The 24,203-nt window shown below is 40.6% G+C and overlaps 1 protein-coding gene across 2 annotated transcripts; it reads right to left on the bottom strand.

Moving 5' to 3' along the window:
- Nucleotides 1-4,523: 4,523 nt before the first annotated feature.
- Nucleotides 4,524-19,763, bottom strand: EFCAB14 (EF-hand calcium binding domain 14). Of its 2 annotated transcripts, none has more exons than XM_033152217.1 (11): nucleotides 19,247-19,763; nucleotides 18,114-18,262; nucleotides 15,011-15,156; nucleotides 13,617-13,715; nucleotides 13,051-13,161; nucleotides 12,313-12,414; nucleotides 10,391-10,579; nucleotides 8,551-8,631; nucleotides 7,720-7,828; nucleotides 6,359-6,490; nucleotides 4,524-5,237 (listed from the first exon to the last, which is right to left on the bottom strand). In XM_033152217.1, the coding sequence occupies exons 1-11, from the start codon at nucleotides 19,477-19,479 to the stop codon at nucleotides 5,062-5,064; spliced, it is 1,527 nt and encodes a 508-aa protein (XP_033008108.1). In that variant the 5' UTR covers nucleotides 19,480-19,763; the 3' UTR covers nucleotides 4,524-5,061. The 2 variants fall into 2 exon arrangements, with proteins under 2 accessions (XP_033008108.1, XP_033008109.1); XM_033152218.1 differs by having other exon boundaries at nucleotides 8,566-8,631; nucleotides 19,247-19,761.
- Nucleotides 19,764-24,203: the final 4,440 nt, after the last annotated feature.

Genomic DNA, 24,203 nt, shown 5'->3' with positions numbered 1-24,203 from the left:
ATTTACACAACACTCAACTAAAATATTTAATGCAGTAGGCCAACACAAATTACAAAGAAAATGAATCAAAGCAAAGCTAAGAATCTTAGCAAATAATTCTGTTCAAAATTCTAAAAAAAACACACACACACAAAACTGATCGGTTATTCCTATGCCAAGAAACAGGAACAGCTTCTCCTAAGACAACCAACACTGGAGGATATGAACATGGAATAGCTCAACTTTTCCTGGATAGTTTTTAGTTCTCTTCGCTGTAGGTTTCACACACAAAGGACAAGATCAATACAACCTTCCAGCACCAAAGAAGCAGCTGTCTTAAATACTTAAGAGAAAAACTGTCTCTAGCTCTTAATGCTGTGGAGTCCTTACTATTAAATCCTCTTTTTGTATGACCACTCCAAACCAACTGTTTTAAGTCACACATTTGCTTTGTGAATACACATCAGTTTCATTTCTGCTACCACAAGAGATGCTGCAAACAGATTTTATTGTTGTGTATTAATTCTCAACCAACATATTTTCAATCTTGGCTGAAGGGCAACAGGGATAATTTCAGTTTTCAGAGAATGCCTCATCTTCACTGGAAGCATTCCAAAAGGGTTAAAATAAACTCAGTATTCACCCAAAGGCCTTCAGTACTGCAGCACTAAAGTTTCGCTAGCATTCTTGAAGCAGGTAAAAAAGTTAACCATAGCTATAACCATGTATGTGCTTTTTCCCAACACAGAATGGCACATCACAATGCTCAGGATACTAAACATTGAACAGAAGCTTGGATTTAAGCTTGTGGCTCAATTCCATTTTCCTCCTTTATTTCCATATGTTGCTGGGAGAAGATACTTTAGCACTACTGCACGGGGCTGTGTGCTCCACAGCCTACAAAATATAGCAAAACACTGTTGCATTGTAAAACACAAGCAGCAAACCATTAGCAATCTGAGCTAAAACAGTATTCCCTAGAATACATGATTTAGTTCTGCTTGGTATGTTACTGGCGTTGTAGCCTTCACAGCCCCATGGCTGTTCCTGTTAACATACAGGTATGTTAGGAAGGTGGTTAGGAAGGCCCAACAGAGACTTCATTTCCGAAGGACCTTGCGAAAGAACCAAGTTGAACAGCAACTTATGATTTCCTTCTATTGGTCCACAGGAAATTGTGGGCTGTCCCCCAAGTCCGCTAGAAGTTATCGCGAGAAACCGTTGCCTCAGAAGAACGAGAAACATTCTCTGGGATGACTCACACCCTAGCCAGCACCTTTTAAATCTGAGATATAGAAACATGATAAGCCGCACCAACAGGTTAAAAAACAGTTTCTACCCATGGGCCGTGAGGCTGCTGAATGAAAGACAGCAACATTGCAGCTGACGTTTGGGGTTAGTAGTAGTACGACAGCACACAGAGTGTGACAAGGACTGAGAGATTGGGGGGGGGGGCTCGTTTAATCTCACTGTAAACATGTGATACAGTGACAAAGTATTTCTATAATATTTCTATAATTATGCAACTATTGTCCTAACCACAGTAGTTGGTTTCTTCTTCAGAGAGAAGAAATTAGGCCCAGTTCATGTTATCAGAGATGGGAGACCTACTTTTTATCATCTGTCCTCACACCACACCAGCAAACTTGACGCATGTGTGTTTGCTGAATGATGTGGTTCTCTCCCACATGTGCCACACACACACTCAGGAGCTGGAAAATGCTAGTGTGGGAAGGAGCCATATAACACACAAGTCTCTGTATAATTCCCTTGCTGCTGAGGCAACATGAGCTGGGCTTTGGAAAGCTTTCTGCATGAGAGGCATCCTTTGAAGTGAGATGGTTTCCAAACATGTTTCCCTTCATGAAAACTGAGATGGTAGAATTTCAGATGACTATCACTTTAGTAGTTGAGCATCCAGCCAGCCATGAATATTCCAAAGTATTTGAACGGGATTTCCCTATTATGGTAAATATACACCTCAAAAACAAGTTAAACAATGATCAGTTATTCACTTAAGAGGGGGCTATTAATTATACAAACCAATCTTCCAAAAATACCTTCAACAATTTGGCATACAATCATATTACATAGGTACAAATACTAGTAGAGTTATTTTTATTGCTTCATTTAATTTGGTCAACAGTTTTATACAGAAAGCAGATAAAAAAGTGGTTGACACTTGTCTGACAGAGCACTGGTTTTCAGTAATCTTGAAATATTTCTCAACTTCACTGGGCAAGGTCAACTTGCCCAGGTAGGAAACTGGTAGTAAAAAACTAGAGAACCTATCAGAGAAATTTGGTTTTTCAAGGCTTTTCATTATTGTAATGTTTTTGGAGGAATCTTTTCCATCTACTCTAGAGTAAACCAACATTATATTAGACCTCCATGTACACTAGTCTTCTGTCGAAAGCCACCAGAGTGGCTGGGGCAACTCAGTCAGATGGGCGGCATATAGATAAAAGTATTATTGTCCATGGCATGCATATTCAGATGACTGTAAAGTCTGTACTTTGTTGTGTTACTTTGCCTATCAAATTAAAAGTGAAAAGATCAAATCCTTTGTTGTAGTAAACTTTGTATGTCCCTTCAAATGTAATTCCCAATATTTATTTGTTCTCAGTATCTAGAAAACAAGTCACTTAATTTACACACACTCACTCTCTCTCTATATATATGCCTTACCCTGCATCTCCCTCTACCTGCTTTTTCCAATAGTGTAGGGTAGCTTAAAGTATCATAGAGTTCTTAAGTTTAAGCAAGGGAACTGTAAAAAGGACCAAGTTGCAGTTTGCATCAACCGACTCTTCACATTTGCACACACTTTATAAAACAACACATATGGAGCCCCCAATCCAGATCTGGACTGTAGTGCTGATTCAATGTGTTAATCTTTACTCCCTGTGTGGTGATCCCAATGGAAATCCCTCCCACAAAGCTTTGCCATATCAGACAATTTCAGGGGACAGGATTTTCATCACAACAATGGTACTGGGAGAGGGGAGGGTTAACCCTCTTCTACTCATGCCACAAGGGACGCGGGTGGCGCTGTGGTCTAAACCACTCAGCCTCTTGGGCTTGCCAATCGGAAGGTCGGTGGTTCGAATCCCTGCAATGGGGTGAGCTCGCATGGCTCTCTCCCAGCTTGTCAACCTAGCAGTTCAAAAGCATACCAGTGCAAGTAAATACCGTAAATAGGTACCGCTGTGGCGGGAAGGTAAACGGTGTTTCTGTGCACTCCGGCACTCGTCACGGTCCTCCGTGCGCCAGTAGTGATTTAGTCATGCTAGCCACATGACCCGGAAAGCTGTCTGTAGACAAACGCTGGCTCCCTCAGCCTGAAAGTAAGATGAGCACCGCACCCCATGGTCGCCTTTGACTGGACTTAATCCATTCAGGGGTCCTTTACCTACCTTTTTTTACCCTTTGCTCATGCCACAGTTCCAACCTGGATCAGGGCCCCACACTGCAATTTTTTTTAAAAAACAACACCACCACTATGTACAAATGCAAAGATACACTCACATGTTTGGCCCCAAATATCCCCAACCTCTTCCTGGCTCACATAAATCATGACAGAGGTAAAATGAGAATACAGTGGAACCTCAGGTTACATATCATCCTCCTTATGAATGCTTTGGGTAACAGGCTCTGCTAACCCGGAAGTAGATGCCCCTAGTTGCGAACTTAACAGACCTCTGGAACAAATTAAGTTCGTAACCATAGGTACCACTGTACAGGTAAGTCACAACCTATGCTTATTTTAATAATGCAATTACAGCTTTGGGCAGGTTGGTGGGGAAATAAATACATGGGAAGTGGCGGAAACCCAATCTTTATTTCCCCAACACACACCTGTGCAGAGCTGTGATTGTGGGCTTATCCATTAGAGGCTTACAGGGTCCCAGAGCCCTCCTGCCTGGGCAAGCACTTACTAGGCTTTGGAAAGGAGATGGGAGCACTCTAGGATGCTGTCAGAGCCCTTGTACACAGCCTTCCCCAAGCCGGGCAAGCAGCCCTCCAACTTGCAGGGGCCCCGGGTCCAGGGGTTCCTGACCAGGAACGTAACCCCCACATAACACGATTTCTGATTTGCTGAGATTTGTACTAAGGTGAGGAAGTTTAATTCAATAAATGTTAGCCAAAGTAAGAGGGAAAGTCTACAGAAAGGCTAGTAACTGCACTTCTTCCAAAGGTTTTTAATACTAAACAATCCATATGAAATTGAATGGCAGAGGGAAAGAACTAGTTATTATTCTTATCTCCCGTGGTTCAGAGTATAAAATAAACAGGAACTTTTATTTCATCTCATCTTTAGGGATAAAAGTCTGGTATTCAGGTATCTTAGTATCTGAATGTTATCCATGGATTCCCATGCAACTATGGGAAAAGCAGACCCCCAAAGTGTCCTAAGGAGAAACATGTCTTTCCAGCCTCCTCCAACACAACTTACTTTGGGATCCTTATTACTTTTAATAGATTGCCAAGTTGACTCAGATGTAATTGATTCAATTTTAATTTTACAAGGAAAAGAGCCCCCATCCTGTGAAGATAGATGCTTTTATTTTTTTTATTCTAAAGTGCAGCTAATTTAAGGCAAATTTGAAATATAAAATACATGTCTGTCAATATATACACACATATTCTAATTTGAAGACAAGTGCTTCCCTTATAAGGGAAATAAAAACTTTGAGCTAAAATTCTTAGTGCAATTTAAGGTGCAGCCCAGTTATCCAAAACCATGGCAGAATATATTCCTCTAAACCTCAATCGAGAGAAAATTTAGTTGCACCTATGTGCCCTCTACTTGTCAACAGAGTTTAGGCTTTACCAAATAATCTCGGGATTAGAGGTTCAAAATTGAAAATCTGAGGAGTCTGTATCTCTTAAATAAAAAATTAGAAGCTTTCCATATTTTCCAAAGAACACAAAATTAAAACGGTGTCAACATGTACACTAAGTTAGCTGCAAAGATTAGTATATAATTCGGAAAGTGCCAGATGTAGCTTTTAACGTATCAGTTTTTTCTTGTATAGCTACTGTAGTCCTTCAATACTGTTATTTATATATGTAGAGATACTATAAACCTAAAGCCATCCTTAGTTCCAGTAAGGAATACTTTTCATCTCCATCTGTATCAAATTCTTTAAAGCTCTGTGAATCATACACTGCAGATCCAACCAGTTTTTGCAGGTCTTCATAGGAGAGCTTGCCATCAGAGCCTTGGCTGATGGTTCTGAATAAATCCTGAAGGTCTGTAAGAAGTAACAAATAATTTTAAAGAACTGACAGTAGCTAAGAAGCATTAACACTTTCCTCCAGCAGCAGTAGCTTTTTCCACCAGACACACAAAATACACACTATATGGTCTGTAATATACATTCCAATAAAGAGCCAGTTTATTAAGCCAAGAACTACTAGCACTGGGCCCCCAGAATCCTCCTTCCCTTGTGTGCCAACGTTGCTGCTTCTATTGCTATTTGCTTAAACCAGTTTCTCACTACTAACCAGGATATGAAACCAGGTTGTTAGTCAAAATTCACAGTTTCCCAGTTCAGAGCTAACGGGAAACTGTGGCTTAAACATAGCAGAGCAGAATATTTTCTCAGCATGTAAGGTAAGGAGGGGGAGTGGTAACAGAGGGTAAGTGAGGCATGACTCATTCTCAGAGGAGATTGCTAAATGTGAACCAGCCCGAAAGAGAACCATTCTCTGTGGACATTTAAACAAAAGCAACATTGATTTGCTAAAATATTGGACCCCTCTCAACAGTTTGAACCAGAAACCTCACATTTGCTTGAGAACATACAAAGTAAACTGTACTTCTGCCAAATGAATCCCGGTCAGTGTTTCAGTTCACCCTGTATATCTTTTGTACATCTTCACCAATGTTTTCTCCACTTTTGAATACTTATGGCTGAACAGCATGCACCTTTCAACTGCAGAAATCTTTTTTAAAATATCCAATGTAAATAAAGGAAAGGGAATTAACCCTTTCCACCTGCATCACTTTCCAGGAGACAAGAATCTACCTGCCTTAAGTTCCCCATCTTTGCAGGCCTTTAAGCAGGCATAAATGTTTACCACTGCCTTTTCCATAATCTTAAGGATTCAGACTGGCTGCAGTTGTGATGCTATTCTTGAGCTACCCACTATGACCCCAAGGTCTTGTTCCTGGCCACATACTGCTATTTCAGACTCTGTAAATGCATAAAATTATCTTTTTACCCAGGCATGCATCACTTTACACTTGTTTGCACTGCATTTGCTATTTTACTGCCCATTCACTCAGCTTGGAGAGTTCCTTTGGGATTGTTTATGCTACATTTGACAAATGTTCTCTAAGGTTCATTCATCTCCAACCACATGTGGTTACCTTCTATGTTGGATATTCCAGGTAATGACAAGTCTCTTGGGTGTCTATTCCCCTCAAAACTGCTGCCAACTGATCTTGAAGAAAGTCTTGGAAGCTTTGTAGGCTTTGATGTAGTGCTCTGGAGTTTTCCTCCTGTCAAGAAATTTTACTTGCTAATTATCTGGCAAGAATAGGTGGAAGGCAATTATGCTTCACAAAGGGGGCTACCTGAAGATGGTATCCAACATAATATGGCACTTTCAACACAGTAACATACCAGAGATGTCATTAGTGGAAAATCAGTGCAAGTGGCAGCAACCTTTTTGGGCTAGTGGACATTTATGAAATTTTGAAAAAGTGCCATCGGTGTCAGTCACAAAAGGATTTCTACATCCAAAAGAACAGAAAAAGCAACAGGGCAAAGTGGTGCTGTCATGCCCCCCCTTCCCAGCTACCACTGAACTCTCTCATAAAGAAGCTCATTGCACGTCTCCCCTTGTTGCAACTGGAGGTGGGGTGTCCAATTCTGGCGTAAAATGTAACATGGGTATCTTTAAAGGGAGCATGTTCAATGTAGGAAAGATTGAGCCAGAGCAAACAGGAACTGAGCCAGAAGAGCAAACAGACACTCACGCATTGCAGATTTCAGAGAGTATATTTACTGGTACTGGTGGAAACATTGGTGCTTGTGGGTGTCACACTGCTAACCCCAGATTTTAACACTTATAGAAAGTATCTTCTAATGAGGCAGACGGCTTTCCGCTTTGAATATGGTAAAGTACCGGTAATGGCCCAATCTTTTCAAACTTGCTTTTTCTTGTGCATTTTGAATGGAAAAGCGCATTTCAAATGTATAACCTAGCCTAACTGATGTGGCACGTGTGTTTCTATGCTAGAGTATTAACTCAATAAGGCAAAGAGAAATATTTAGACTGATCATTTATTGGGGATTTTGACAAGATGATAGCTACCTTGCTTTTTCATTACAGCACAGTAAGTGATATAATGTGTAAATGCTTACTTGAACGATCAAAGCAGTTCATGTGCTGAAAGTGATAAACTGATAAATTTGGAACTGAGTTGTACATGCCTCAATTGTTCCTGTTAAGAATGTGGTTCTGCTAATAGTTTTTCGTTCCAAAGTAAGCACTTAGTTTTTACACTTCTTATTTCTCTTTCCATAAAGGATGAGCTATGGGAGGCTTTGGTTAGAAGCTCGTAACTAGAGGCCAGCCATCAGACGTATTTCCACTCCTTTCAGCACCCGGTTTGCTCATTTGCCCAAGTTAACTGTAGTGCAAATGACTCATGATTAAATTAGCTAAAGCAGCAGTATAGTAATTTAGTGTAGGAAGTGAAACTACTGTATATGCAACATTCACCTTTTTTCAATGCTTCAGATCGATCACTTTCTGGTTTGCTTGACAGAGCGTTGATCAGCTGCAGCTTCTCTCTTAACATGGATACCTGAGAATCCCCATTTTCTATATTCTGTACAATACCAACAGAAATATTTCATGAAAAAACACTGCCAATTTCAGACTAAGTTGTAATAAACTGCAAGATTCCACAGTTCAGAAGTACTTAATCTATAAGCACCATATCACCCATATGTTCTATAGAACCCCTGTGGCCTATTATGGTTGGCCATAGGATTAGATAACATAATCTTAAGAAGCTACAAGACACGTTTTCCATAGACCAATAAGGCCAAAATAAAACAATAATTTCACTTGCCCAGTAACCTGACAAAACAAGAACATATTCAAGAGGACCAGTTTACTATAGCATTTTCTGTACTAGAGAGTACCTTATTTGTGACAAATAAGATACTCTGCACCAACCAACCTCACCCAGCCAGCATTTAAATTGGTTATTTCCTTTTATCAAAAATCTGCATAACCTTGTTTTATCCTTAATAAGTTCTTATTACCTAGGAAGTTCTTAGAGTGTCTCTCTGGTGTGCAATATGTAGTTTGCTTTTAAGAGCAAGCCAGAGAGATCTCCAGCATAAATAGTTTGATACATTGCAGAGAACAGATTTATTATATATTTCTAGAAATTTGAATCTGTACCATTTTGTATATTTCCTTAGTTGGAGTTTGTTATCACACCTTCCAGTCTTTATGGGTAAATTAGGTAAAGCAGGAAAAAACTGTAGTAATATGATATGGCTTGCTTTTAAACACTATTTCTGGTTTCCCTAGAATTACCTCCATGCACTGTACCTTTTCAGTAGTAGTTTCATTCCTTGGTTCATTTTCTACTTTCACCGAGGTAGTTAAGTCACCCACCTGCAAAAAGCAAAACCAAAAGGAAGGCATATGGTTGTGTCTTCTTCTAAAATATAGTTTACCCTTAAGAGATACAAGAGATGAACACCCTAGGACTAGTCAGTGATCACAAAGATAATGTAGCTTTGTGAGTAAGCAGCAAGACCCATTATTTGAACAACTATATTGGAGAGAAAAGTTAATATACAAAGCTCATCAGGATATGCTGAGATCAGTGGGAGCTCAGACAGTCCTAGTCTGCAACTGGCACAACCCAGTGGCTATTTAAGCAAAAAGAGAAAGAAGTACACTGGAGGTTGAAATAGCATATCAATAAGGATGCCACTGTATCAGTAATTACATTTTTAAAGGAAACAATCCACATGACTGTATAATAACTGTACAACAGGAACACACACATAGCAGTGCTGCCAGAAAGGTGGAGTTGGGGATCCAATATGCTGAACAACCAAACTCTAATGAGTTACACATTTTAGTGTCAATGTCCAATACAACCTGGTCAATACAGCTTCTCCTAGCCTTCCTTCTACATTTTCCATCTTAGGTGGCAATTGTATTACACAGTTTTCAGTTCTACATGTGGCCAAGATTTCCAACTTCATTATTTGAGATTTCTAATCCCCTAAAAACATTAAGATATACATTCAACTATTACACTTGCTCTAGATGTTTGCCATTTCACCATAGTACTTCCACTACAGTGTTTACATTTTTTTAAAGGAATAGAATCACAGAAAAATATTGTTTTGTCTAGTGCCCAGCCAAGTTGCCATTCTGACAGCCAGTTCCACCAGCTCCTTTTCTTTTCATCCCAATATATCCCAAAATCTTGCAGAACATGGAAAGAGAAATGTTTTCAGTAAGAAAACATGAAGAAGGCATGTAGAATCTGGCTTCATCAACATTTTTCTAGGTGCAGAGTCTCAATGCATAGTCAGATGAGAGCAACTACACAAAATGCTGCAACAAACATTAACTGATTGTGGTAGGAGCTTACTTGCAATGCAAGCACTACTACTGCATCCATACAATCTTGCAATCCAAGTCCAATACAATGCATGTCGACTCAGAAACAACTCCCTCTGACATAAATGGGGCTTACTTCCCAAGAAGTGTGTAGGACTGCAGTTTTAACTTTGTAATAAAACTGAAGCATAGTTCTCATAGACATTAAGAGTACAGTGGTACCTCTGGTTACAAACTCAATTTGTTCCGGAGGTCCATTCTTAACCTGGGGTACAACTTTAGCTAATGGGGCCCCCCGCTGCCACTGCCGCAACGTGATTTCTGTTCTCTTCCTGAAGTAAAGTTCTTAACCCGAGGTACTACTTCCGGGTTAGCAGAGTCTGTAACCCAAAGTGTTTGTAACCCGAGGTACCACTGTATAGCGGACTTTACTGTTCAAATTGTCAGTCATCAAAAGCTGTACAAGCAAATTCAAGGTGACCAAGATCCACAGTAACACAGAAAGCATCACTGAAGATCCAACTGACAGCTCATATTGTTGCAGAAATTCATTAATTCAGTGCAAAGCTTGTGATAGAAGGAATCCAGATAACTAGAGAATGGCCTCTTTCACTATAGTTAGCATTTATAACTCCACACACCAAGCATAAATTGAAATTTCTTTTTGGAAAGTGTGGCTTTCCCAGTATCAGTTCAACCACTATGCAGCACAACTAATCCATATAGCATACAGCAAACATAACTGCTTTGCAAAAATTCGTTTTTGAAACACCCACAATAGCTGGGCACTTACTATGCCAAGGGTCAGGTTTTCTCTTTTTTCCAGTTTATTCACTGTCATATGATTTTCTAATGAAGCAACTCTCCAACTTAGATTGCCAACTGTGGAGTCCATATTGAAAAGTTTTAAATCATTCTGTTTCTGGTACAACATTAGGGTAGAGTTTACCTCTTCTATAGAGGTATGCAGGTACTGGTTATCCTGTTCAATACAGAAACAATGTTATTATTCTATTATAGAAACAGCAATAATTAAGAGTGAGTAGTTTATACTTATGCAATTGTTGTCATTCGTCTGCAGCTTTACTATGCTGGCTTAGGTAAAGGTAAAGGGACCCCTGACCATTAGGTCCAGTCATGGCCGACTCTGGGGTTGCAGCGCTCATCTCACGTTACTGGCCGAGGGAGCCGGCATACAGCTTCCGGGACATGTGGCCAACATGACTAAGCCGCTTCTGGCAAACCAGAGCAGTGCACGGAAACACCATTTACCTTCCCGCTGGAGCGGTACCTATTTATCTACTTGCACTTTGACGTGCTTTCGAACTGCTAGGTGGGCAGGAACTGGGACTGAGCAACGGGAGCTCACACCGTCGCAGGAATTCAAACCGCCGACCTTCTGATCAGCAAGCCCTAGGCTCTGTGGTTTAACCCACAGCACCACCCAGGTACCTTACACATGCTAGCTTACTCATAAGTAAATCCCTAAATTCAGCAAAGCATATTCCCAAGTGTTATTGGATTGCAGCTCAAATAGGGTTTAGAGCCGCTTGACAAATCCTTAAATGAAGGTCTGTCAGTTCTTTGAAAGTTGAAAGCTGGGTTTCAGCAACTACCCTCTGAAAACAGGTGTGCTAAATCACACAGGCCTTATGTTCAGTTCTTTTATTGCGAGCTCCCTTCAAAGAGTACAAAGCCCAACAGATCAAACAAAATAAGTTGCCAACATGTTGTTTTAATACCAATCTGTTATTTACTATATTTAATGGATACCCTGGTAAGAATCTTTAGAAGAGTGGAACATTTATTTTATAATACATACACTATGCCAGTGTTTTGCAAGGCAGTTTTACAAGTTGGCATAGCAATTTACTACTCACAAATTAAGTACTTACCTAGGGCAAATGACTAACCACAAAGCTATTTCAAAATCTGCCATGTTGTTGGCTGTTTTAACATTCATGATTTATTTCAAAGAAATTGTATGTTTTTCCTTTTTAACAAGCAAAGAAAGACATATTGCTCAATTTCCAGAATTCACAGCTGGACAATAAATTAATTAAAATGAATTAAATTGCCTCAAAATAGTGTGTGAGCAAGCTTCTTAGTTCTCCAGAACTCCACATTGTGCTGGATATTATGCAATACAAGGGACTGAGGGAAGAGACTATCACAACCTAAAATTAATATCCAGCTTCCTATTATGAAGACTGTCATAGTCTCTTTTATTTCTGCTCTCTGCCAAGCAAACCGTATTTCACTAATTGTTAGAGACAGACCCGAGCGAAAGATTCCTGCATTGCAGGGGGTGGACTAAATCAGTGGTGGCCAAACTTGGCCCTCCAGCTGTTTTGGGACTACAATTCCCATCATCCCTGACTACTGGTCCTGTTAGCTAGGGGTGATGGGAGCTGTAATCCCCAAACAGCTGGAGGGCCACGTTTGGCCATCATTGGACTAGATGATCCTTGTAGTTCCTTCCAACTCAATAATTCTATGAAGTCCTATTCAGTGCAGATCCTCTGAAATTAATGACCACAACACCAATTTCAATGAGTCTACTCCGAGTATAACTAATCTTAAATATCAACCCATGTTTCCTAAAAATATAGGCTGACTGTTTCTTCTTTGTCCCAGAATCCTAGTTTAAAATAGTTTTACAAAAATCCTGAAACACTGATTTGCAAAGCATCTAAAGCAGCAAACAAGCTGTACCTGTTTACAAATGTCTGTCAAATTCTTCTCACTTATTTGGGGGGTTGGAAAGGAGGGAAATGAAGGCAGCTGCTTTCCTCTAACATCTTCTGCAAGTTCACTCTAATAAAAGTAGTAAAAATGAATTTTTCAAACCAGTTATTTAAACTTTGAACATGGGAACCAAGCTTTCACAAACACAAAACTAGGAAGACAGAGGGTAGCAGAATGTGATATACACAAATATATTGGTGCTTCATGTAAATGTATTCAAAATAAATAAACAAGTGCAATGATACGAGAATTGTATGGATGGAAAGCAGTTAGGAAACATGGGAGATATGTGATGCTGCCTCAACATGCAATTACTCAAAAGGTTCTTGTTATAATGAAAGCCCTTCCTTGCTTTAAGAAATAGTACAAGCAGCATATGAAGAGGGTGGATTAGGAAAGTCCATTGAGGCTAGACACCCAATCCCCTATTAATTGGGCATTAATCATTAACTTATTTACATCATCGAAGATGACCAATATTTACAAATTTTATAGTATCTAGGAATCTGAAATACTTAAGCTTCCCACCCCTGTTAAAACTTTCACATGGAGTTCTGCAACAATAAACTGGAGAATACTGATTTTCATCAAAAACATTGACTGCCTTTAAAAAGACATTTTTACCATCAAATGATATAGCCAAAATGCAGTTAATATGGGAATTATCACAGAATGAACTACTATCATATTAATACAAGTCCTTACCATCTCATTTTGGAGTGTCTCTATAGTTTTCTTATGTTCTTCAATTGCTGCCTGCATACTCTCAACATCATGATGAACACTAGTTACAGTGCTACCTATAGTAGCAACACTCTAAAAAAAACAAAAAAACACCCAATCATAATCTTGTCGTATCAGTGGTATATTAAAAAGTGTGAGACTCAAATGTATTAATTCCAGAAGAGTAGCTAATAAATAATAACCACCACACTTCACATAAGATCCCAGGGCAGGTTACATTTAGAAACTTGTAATATAATACAACAACACAAACATGCAAACCCAACCCAAAATACCAAGCAATACAATACAAATAACCCATATAACCTTACAAACCACCACATGGGAGAGTCGTACTGAACAAACTGCGCACATCCTGACATTATGCAATGTGACCCAGCGCAGCATTATCATTTCCCACCTACATACTTCCTACAAGTGATTAACACCATTGTACAATGATAGCAGTGGTTCAAAAAACTCTGATTCAAAATACTTCTGCAGCTAGCGGAATTTGATAAACACAATATACTTGTAGTAGTACATACTTTCTGAAGCTCTTCTACTGTGACAGGAAGATTAATCAAATCAGAAGCAGATTTAATGTTCACTTTGAGGTGATTTACAGCTGACATCAACAAGGAAATCTAAAACCAAAGGAAGATGTTATTTCATTCTCTCTCAGAGAAGATGTTACAGATAAATCATTTAAACATAAATGGCACGGCACCTAATATTGGGAAGCCTCTCGAGTCTGTACTACATACAGCTACCACAACCATGGTAACACTTTGCTCAGAATCTACTGATGAATTCATCTTCAGTCAGTATCAGTCTACTGATTAAGCAGGTTGCTAGCTCCTTGCTAACTTCTTTTTTATATAAAAACATTAAGCACCACTAACTCTTCTATCATAAGAGAAGTGGGGTACAAGGAAACATTTTCCAACTACTGAAATACACTAAACAGGCAAAAATTCAAAAAGCACACATTTCCTTCCCAGCTTTTAGAGTCATTGAACATTCTTTTAAAAATTAAGAACAATCCAGTTGTGCAGAGACTTTCTATGTTTATTCCTTCCATGAGAACGCTTCTCAGTTTCCTTTTGAATATGATTTGTTGAAACAAGCTAGTTTCATAACCAATAATTTGCAGTTGCCTTGTTTCAAGCAAGCAACAAAGATTAACAAGTCAAGTTCAAATGAAGTGGAAGTAAAATTTCTTATTTCCTTTTAGCAGCAGCACAAAAGAAAGAGGGAGAGGGCAGCATGTTTTTTTACTGTCACAATAAACCATGGTTTTTGGCATTGTCAGAACTCAAGCTAAGACAATGGCCACAACTGCACATAAGACTTAAAACTGTATTTAGAAAGCCATACTGTGCACAAGCCACATGCTGGAGCATGCAGCTTACGCCCTGCTGCTTTGCACGAGCTCATGAATAAACCACAAAGTCAATAGCTCTGAGTGACATCTGAACATGAAACAGTGTTTTCTTCTGATAACAAATGACCACTTTAGCCAGTCCTAAATCATAGTTTGTTGGTGGCTTATTTACTATGGTTTGTCAGGGTGAAAGCAAACCATGGCCCCAACTTCGGTAATTCTGGCAACCTACCTATATTATGGCTTGTTTACCTGCTTGCACAAAGGAGAAGTGAAGCGGGAGCCCTTGGGTTGCATGAACCAGCACACAACTAATGTACTGTGTGGCTTACGGAACCATACTTTATGGCTTAGCATTATGTACTATCACAGCCAGTAAAAAGAATGGATTAATAAATTTTACCAATTTAAAAAATGTCAACATACACATTGACCCATAATGTTGGTCTTAATTAACAATAACAACAATAATAGCAAATGGCTCAACTAAGATGTTATAAGACATATTTTAAATGGCTTAGATTATAACTTTACTTGAATGGTCACTTACTTTACCTGTTTGCTTATTTCAGTGATGTTTACCCATATTTTGCTTAATCCCGTATCTCCATTCTCAATCTTTTCCAGTTCCTTTTGTTTATTAAGCAGATCTTCAGTCAATCTAGGAATTTCTTGGAATGAGGTTTTTTGATTAGACTCCACTAAAACACAAAGTCAGAAGCAATAGTTATCAACACTAAGATCTGAGAACACAAGCAGAAATTCTTTAACAGGTATGCCTTCATTGCTTTGTAATTTGGGACTGAATTTTAAACATACTATGTAAAATCTACATTGATTTTAGCCAAGCTTCCACACTGTGCATTTAGGAACTAAAAGTAAGCTAAACAAAGTTGTAGATTAACAGACATATGTGAAAGACATCATAAAATGTATTGCAGGAGCCAACTTCCTGTAATCTGTGTCTGCTCTTGAGAGAGAGAAGTTGAATTAAATAGGCAGCTTATTCTTGTCATAGAAATGAGATATATACACTAATGACTAAATAACCATTGGGATTATTCTGATAAATAGACGATACGATGCTAAGCTTAATATTAATAATCTTCATTGAATTCCATTTTTGGTCAGTCATTGTTATGTCCTTACGACTTCCGCTGCGCCAAATGCTTCAGCAATATAACAAGAAAAAAGCAATACCCAAGCTACTTGTACATTTGTTTATTATTAATTGCATTTATACTCCACCTTTTCTCTAAGAAGCTCAAGGTGGCATATATAGTCCCTCCCCAATTTTTATCTTCACAACAACCCTGTGAAGATTATGCTGAGAGACTGTGACTGGCCCAAGATCACCCAGTGAGCTTCACGGCCAAGCAGAGATTCAAACTCTTAACTCCCAGGTTCTACTCCAACACACTAACCACTAAACCATACTGGCTGTTGGAAGAGCATGACGCTGAATTTCACCCACTAAGTATAACGGGACTCCCACTACCACTGTATTAAGTGTATATACAATAATATAACCTCTTTCCTTCAAGTTTCAAATATGCTTCTGAGCATGTTCTCCTTAGTAATTTTCTTTCATAACAGAGTTATGCTATTAAACTTAACAGTCTTTTAATATCTAGAAACATTGTTTTATTTAAGAATATTTTTATTATATTTTTTCATAAATATGTGTACTATCAGTGTTTCATTAAAAAAACCAAAGCAGCTTACAACTGACAAAATGTAAAATCACAAACTACCAGTTGTCACATTTACTCTTTTTCTTAATTGCCTGCATAAGCCTAGTGACATAAAAAAGTGTTCAGCAAAAGCTGAAAGTCTAAAGCAGATGTCTGCTGAATCTCAACCAGAACAACATTTTGCAGGACTGGGCCAATGATGCTGAAAGCTTGGTTTCCTGGCTACATAATTTGAACCTCAATGACTCAAAGGATAACCAGCAATGCTCCTACAGATCTTATCACTGACTGATAAGGGTTCAGGCAGTCATTAAAGTACCCTTGGACTTAAGTTGTCCAGAGCTTTATAGATTAATACAACAACCTTAGATCAATGGACCTTGGACCTACCTTGGTAAAATGAAATAAAATTGAAGAGAAGAAGAAGAAGAGTTTGGATTTGATATCCCGCTTTATCACTACCCGAAGGAGTCTCAAAGCGGCTCACATTCTCCTTTCCCTTCCTCCCCCACAACAAACACTCTGTGAGGTGAGTGGGGCTGAGAGACTTCAGAGAAGTGTGACTAGCCCAAGGTCACCCAGCAGCTGCATGTGGAGGAGCGGAGACGCGAACCCGGTTCCCCAGATTACGAGCCTACCGCTCTTAACCACTACACCACACTGAATCTGAATGCCTGTCAAAACTTACAAAATTGGATAGAACTATTTAAAGCTTTTAGAACGAACACCAGAAAGCTCTTTTAAGTACACTGTGTTTTTAATTTTTTTTCTTAGTAGAGAATTCAATTCTTAAAAGAGACAAATACAACTGAGAAATGCAGTAATTGCTCAGCTTATATGAAAAACTGTCATTCAACACAGTGCATTTTCAAGACAGTTCATTAACAGACATAATACCAAGTAACCTATTTGAAGAAGGAATAGCACTTTGAAGATTAAGCTCTAAAGCTGCTGGGTGACCTAAAAGTGTCATAATATAAAACAAGATAGTATTTCACCATTGCTGTTAGTGGTTTTCCTCCTGGAAACACACCAATTAATTGTGAAATCCTCTCCCCTACAGAGTTGGGTCAACAGCAAAAGTGGTTTGTTATATGCCAGTATATAGTCTCACAAATCACCTGGACTATGTATCCAGGTATGTATATAAATTATATCAAAAAGGCAAATTATAGTTGCTGTGATTCATCAATACATGTATTTAGTTACAGGTAGGTATACATGTATGTATACCTTCTAAGATTAACATATCAGAAAAGGAGGATCAGAAGTGTGTTTTGGAGTTGACAGTGAAGAAAAGCTTGGTTACAAATGAATTGGTAGTTTGCTTATATTTCATAGTGTCAACAGCTTTGAAGAAAAGCATTTCCTCCTAGGCAATTCCCTCCACCTCATGACACTAGCCTTCCTTGGAATTTCTATATGACAATTTCTATCTCATACTTTTTGTTAAAATAGCAAGGCATCAAATCAATATGGATCTTTCCTGTTCACAATCACCATCAGATGACACAGAGATGTGAACTTGTCTACCCACTGCCATCCACAAGACAAACAGCTGCAATTTTTTCAGGATACTTTAGCAAACCAGCCTTTCAAAATATTGAGTACTTGAATTTTTTGAACACATTCACAAAGGATCACAGAAATCTAATTGCATGATTTTAAAGCATTAAATAGTTCAAACCAGACATATGCCAATAAATATGGCTTTTGCCTTTTAAAAATACATGTATGACCATGTGTTTTTAATCACCCGTGGTTTATAGAGGATGGTAAAAGATTTGTTATAATACCTAGTAACAGTGTTATAATATTTTGTACACAAATGACCATTTGTCACCATGTTTACTTCATATTAAAACAGACTATAGAGTGTTTTGGCAATTACCAGCTATATAAGACTTTGTTCCATATCCCACAAGTTATTATAAAGAAAGGGAAAACCAAAGATCAATACTTACTGGTTCGAAACCGCTCCTTTAATTCATCCAGGTCTTCCTTGAGAGCAACCTGCATCCATACCAAGCCAACACAAGCTACCACACAAGCAGCCAAAATGACAAAAGCACATAATGGGTAGCAAAGCTTGCAGCATCGCAGGTAGTCACCCCTAAATGAATAAATGAATGGTTCAGCTACATCACAAATATCACACAAAATTGGCACTTACATTCAATATTAATGCAATATATCACTCTCTCACAATTCAATCCAATGCAAAACAGCTAGATAAATTCAAAACTAGTTTATTATTCAAGGGCCTTCATCTAAATCTCTTGACCAGAGGTTGTTGTTAATTCTTGACTGTAGGAATTCCATTATTCAGTATCTAGTAATCCAAGTTCTTGCTGATATTTTATCTTTTTTATACAAATGTTCAAGGAAGAGCACCAGAGGTATAGATCAATCAAGATCAAATGTATTAAAGCATGATTATGAGCACCAGAAGCTATATTTGGGAGATTTAAGCTTAGCAGAACAGTCTCTGGGCTCCTTCAGGAAGAAGCGTGGGATATAAACAAAATGACAATAACCAAGCAAAAAGAATGGCACTAGTATTCCCACCCACACACCTGGGCTTAGTGCAAGAGCAACGAGTTATACCAGAAACACACCCAACTATTCATGTCACAGACAGCTTCCCTCTCAGAACAAAAACTCACTGTTTGTTAACAATCTGCTCCAAATCCTCAGTAGCCTTAACTCACTTTCAACCCCAGCACACCCAAATGTTACCCACCCAGTCACCAACTTTCCAACTCAGATGCAATCATGTCAGCCTTACACTCCCAACGCCCTAACCCCCCTTTCCTCCCAGCACACTCCCGATGGCGCTACAGTCACGTATCAACTGTTCCACATGCACCTCAACCCCCTCCCTTCATCCCTACCCACCCACCCAACCAACCCACTCTGCAGCCCCAAATCCCGTACGGGGAAGCCCCGTGACCAATAATGCATTCTTATCTAAAACTATATTCCACACGTAGATCCTCCTCCTCTCGTCCTGCCTGTCCTGACTCTCCATGGACCGAAGTCCCTCGCCCCCTCCTCCCCAAGCGCAGCCCCTCCCTGCTTCTCTTGCGGGCCTCACTTGGAAAAGCGGGAGCGGGCGCCCGGGAGCCCGAAGCCGTCCCCGAACTCCGGGCCGGAAGAGCTGCTGCTGCTGCTCTCGGCGGATTCGGTGCGGAGGAGCCGGTGGCCCGAGGCGGAGCCTTTCCTCGGGTGTCTCTTCTTGCGCCCGCCGCCGCCGCCGCTCCCGCTTCCCCGGTCCCCGTTCCCGCCGCCCAGTCCGATGAGCGCGTTGAGCTCCTTGCGCTTCTTCATCCTTTTCTGCTGGGCCGGGGCAGGAACCGGGGAAGCCGGGCAGCAGCGCAACCCGGGAGGGGCTCCCAACTCCGGACCACGGCTCGCCAGCTTCAGCGTCTCGGAGGTTTCCCCGACCGCCCTGGAGCAGCCTCAGCGGGGCTGGCGCGGCGCCCTCAGACGCCGGCGGTGCCGTTGCTGCTCTTTCTTATCGGCTGCTCCTCCCGCCACAACCTCCAGACCCATGGCAGCTGAGCGGGCGCAGCTTCCTCCTTGCCCTCAGCGCCTGCCGGCCAATACGAAACGCTGCCATTGGCTGTAAAAGGTTGAGGAAGCTGGCTGGACGGCTTTGCTCTGGCGCCTACTAGCATCGGCCGCTCCTATTGGACAAAAGGGCAACTCCTCTTCGCCTCTCACGCCGTTCTCAATCGTAGATGTATTCGGGGATTCTCATTGGCTAGTGAGCCAGCTAATGCCAGCCCACAGCGAGGACGTACGGAAATGATTAAAGGGCCAGTACTGTATATAGTTTTGGGGTATTAGGTCAGTTTTAAGTAAGTACAGCAGGGGTCAGCAACCTTTTCCAGCCGTGGGCCGGTCCACCGTCCCTCAAACCATGTGGTGGGGAGGACTATATTTTTTTGGGAGGGGGGGGGGGATGAACGAATTCCTATGCCCCACACATAACCCAGAGATGCATTTTAAATAAAAGGACACATTCTACTCATGTAAAAACACGCTGATTCCCTGACCGCCCACGAGCCCAATTGAGAAGGCGATTGGGCCACATCCGACCCACAGGCCTTAGGTTGCCTACCCCTGACATACAGTAATGACTGAAACGTACTGAGCAGCTTCCGGTCGGAAAGTGAGATGGCCATTGACCAAGATGCACTTGGCACTCTGAGTCGGTCTCCTTGAATCTCACTGAAGCAAATTCTTCTCATAGTCTTTGTTCTCATGTTCTGTTCTGTTTATGGTCTAACTTTAAGCAACCATCCGAGGCAGTTGTGAATAAATCTAGGCTAACAATAATAGCCCTGTTGCTGTAATATATATCTATATGAGAATGGTCAGTGTGATGGCAATTTCACTTAGATGATGTAGAAAACATAGTTTGGGAGGGTTAGAAAATAAAAAAGTGGACATTGTGCACAAGTTGGCATAAGTCTGCGGAAACAATTTTCAAAAATCTCCAGCAACACTCTTATGAAGCACAGCACCTACATCCATAAAGGGCATTTCAAATTATAAGTGTTTCAATAATAGCCAGTGTAATATAATATTGTTATAATCATAACTATAATAGCCAAAATATGTAGAAGAGACTATAGAGCTGGGGCTGTGCAGCCCAAAGTAAACTAGGTCACATAAAATATATACCCACATCTCCAGGAGTCTGTCCTCTGCAAGATGGCATTGAACGGAGTCCAATACAGTGGTACCTCTGGTTAAGAACTTAACTCGTTCTGGAGGTCCATTCTTAACCTGGAACCATTCTTAACCTGAGGTACCACTTTAGCTAATGGGTTCTCCCGCTGCCGCCGCCCTGCCACCACATGATTTCTGTTCTCAGCCTGAGGTAAAGTTTTTAACCCGAGGTACTATTTCTGGGTTGGCGCAGTCTGTAACCTGAAGTGTCTGTAACCCGAGGTACCACTGTACTTTGTTGGACACAAGATGCTGCAAATAGTAATCAAAACATATAGTGATTAGACTTCCGGCGAGGATGCCATCGCGGGCGGTCGTGGGTTGCCTCGGCAGCGAGGCGACCCAGGCCGGCCCGGGGGTTGGAGCCCCGCTACCACAAAGCGGGGCTCCGGTGTGGCGCGGGAAGAGCGTCCCGCGCCTCGGGCTCCCCGGCGGGCCCATTAAGGCTCCGAACCCTTCCCTCGTTCCCCCTGTAAAGGGGGAGTGGGGGTGAAGGGACCACGGAGCCGGGCTATAGGGGACATGCCCCAACCGGGTCGGCGAAGCGGCGGCCGCCGCTCGCGGTGAGCGACATCGTTCTACCTGTAAAGGGGGGAAAAAGAGGAAGCTCGGTGCTCGTGAGTACTTGATCGGATTTATCTTGGACTTATTTCTGGCATTTAGAGCTCCGGGAGAGACAACGAAAAGGGAGCCTGTCTTTCCCCTTCGGTGCAAAAGAAAATAACTGCGTTGATAGTAACCGCTGCTACAGCGATGGATACAATGTTTTGATTCTGGATAAGCGAGACGGTTTAGATCCCCTTTAGGGGAACGAGACAGTGACAAATATCTCTTTTTAAAATGGACAGTTTGTAATCTTTTCGCCCGGACTCCAGGGAAAATGGCTGCGGAGGCTGGGAACTGAGTGGAAAAACACTGTGACTAAGATGGGAAATACTGAAATTTGATACCCTATGCCCACTTCTACCATGTTGGGTTTCGTTTTTGAGTTAGTTTTGGACTCTGGATTGACTGATGAGCCAAGGATTATTTTTTTGAGGCTGGAACTGCTCAACCAGAAACTGGTTTTGTTGAATCGGGATATGTCAGAAAAGGTGTATCCCACAGAGGAGACTTTTCAGGACATGGATGCAATGGAAGAGAGCCTTGGCAAAGAGCTGAAGAGGATTATTGAAGAACAGAGTAAAATGGCTTGGCAACTCCGGAAAGAAGAAAAGTCCTACGGGGGTGGCAGACCCAGGACGAGGAAGTTTTTTATATCCAACTTCTGGGGTGAGAGCTCGGGAGTGATGGGGAAAAAATTATTAAGTCTACAAATAAAAGAAGAATGGAATATCGAACCGGAGAAGCTGGAAGGTGAAGAACTGTGTACTCTGATGCTCTGTGCAAGGATTGTTGTGAACTTTGGCTGGATCTGTGAACTTATAAGAAATGAGGACAATCTGAGGAGTGGCTCCGGCGTAAGACGAAGAAGGAAAATGGTTAGAAGGGGGATAGGATGAATTGTATTAAGGGTAAAGATAAGATGGTATATTATGGTATCCTGAAGCCGGTGTGTCAAGATTTTAAGTTTTTGAACTAGAGAAGGGATATTTAAATTTTTCTTTATTAGCAGCAGTTTAAGGGAAAGAAGATGTCTGTTATGATTTGATTTAAGAAATAATATGTTAAGATATGAAGCTTGTTATTAATTACTATGAAGTTATAAGAAGACTAGATTTTATATAAGTTAAGAAGTGATATATTATCATGAACCAAAAAATAAGATTTTAAGAAGAAATATTTAGTTTTGAATTTTTAAATGAATTTAATTTTAGAGATGTGAAGTTATTAAAGTAAAATTTGGAATTGAAACCGAAGGAGAGAAAGCAGGGGAAGTCAACAGTAATGATTCAACCAAGGAATTTTTTTTTTTGTATGTAAATAAGAAGAAGAATCGTTGGTGTGTCTGTATTTGTTTAGTTATAGTTGTGGTGGGAGGTGTTGGGTTAGTGTTGGTGAAGATGTTGGATGGTTCTTTGTTATGAAAAACCAATAAATTCTTTATAAAAAAAACAAAACAAAACAAAACAAAACATATAGTGATTAAGCAGCCAGGGGTGTGCACCCTAAAATAATATTTGGGCTACTACAAATCTTTGGTCCACACCTCCATTAGAGAATCCCCTGCAATACAGTATTGAATTGCATCTGGCCCAATGCTTTGTTTGAAGGTAGAACATTATCAAGCATGATGCCCTTTTGCCAATAACCAGAATATGCAGACTAGAATAAGAAACTGCTGGTGAACAACCAAAAATAATTTTTGGGCTATCACAAATTATATACCCACACATCAGTGTGGGTGGGGTGGCATTACTCATCTGATCTCCTGGCTGTTGAGTCACTGCTGCTTATCTGAGGAGGAGAGGATGAAGCAGCAGCAGGGAGGTCAATGCAATGCAAAGACCACCAGATTCCCAGCCACCTCTCCTGCCTGGGAAACAGTGGCAACTCGGCAGTCAGACATTTAGGTGAGTGCCACCACCTCATCATGCTGTCAGCTGCTACCATACATTGAGAAGAGTGTCTTCTGCAAGTTGGCAGTAAACTGCTGGGTCCAGCATTTTGTTTGGGAATTTATGCCAGTAATAGCCAAAATATGTAAGAAGAAGAAAGAAAACTAAATCAGTACCTTTTTTTGTGTTTCCCTCTTTGGCTGTCATTGGCCAAGCATTGACCATGATGCAACTCAATGCCATCTCGTTGATGATTCTATCCTGGAGGTGCAGATGTATCACTGGGATATCATTTGCATCTACACCACCTGTTCATCATTCTTCTCCCATATTTTGGCTATTGTATCATCATCATCATTATATTATTACTGTATACTTTATTGGCTATTAATGCAACATCTGAAAGCTTTGTATGACATACACTTTCTGGATGTAGGTTCCATTCCTTTGTCTCCGGCAGCAAAATTGGAACAGCCCTGACCATTCTTCCTGAATAGGCTCACTTTCCTAATGTAAATAAAGTTTATATGAGAAATGTAACAAAACAGACATGGTGTGCACAATGTGGAATCCTCCAACCACGCAGATTGGCAAGAAATTCAAGGCAGACCACAAAAAGTACTTATGGAACTTGCTGCCACTCGATGTGGTGTCGATGACAGTTTTAAATGGGGATTTGGCAAATTCATGGATATAAAGTCTATCCCGGGCTGCTCACTACCTCCAGGATCATATGAAGCATGTATCTAAATCCCAGTCGCTGGGCGGGAAACAGCGGGATGCTAAACCGTGCTCATGGGCTGCCTAGGCTAGAGG

This window comes from Lacerta agilis, chromosome 6 (assembly GCF_009819535.1).
Source record: "Lacerta agilis isolate rLacAgi1 chromosome 6, rLacAgi1.pri, whole genome shotgun sequence".
NCBI classification, from domain to species: Eukaryota; Metazoa; Chordata; class Lepidosauria; order Squamata; family Lacertidae; genus Lacerta; species Lacerta agilis.
Note: the sequence above shows the minus strand (reverse complement) of the source record. Positions and strands in the feature narration are given on the sequence as shown.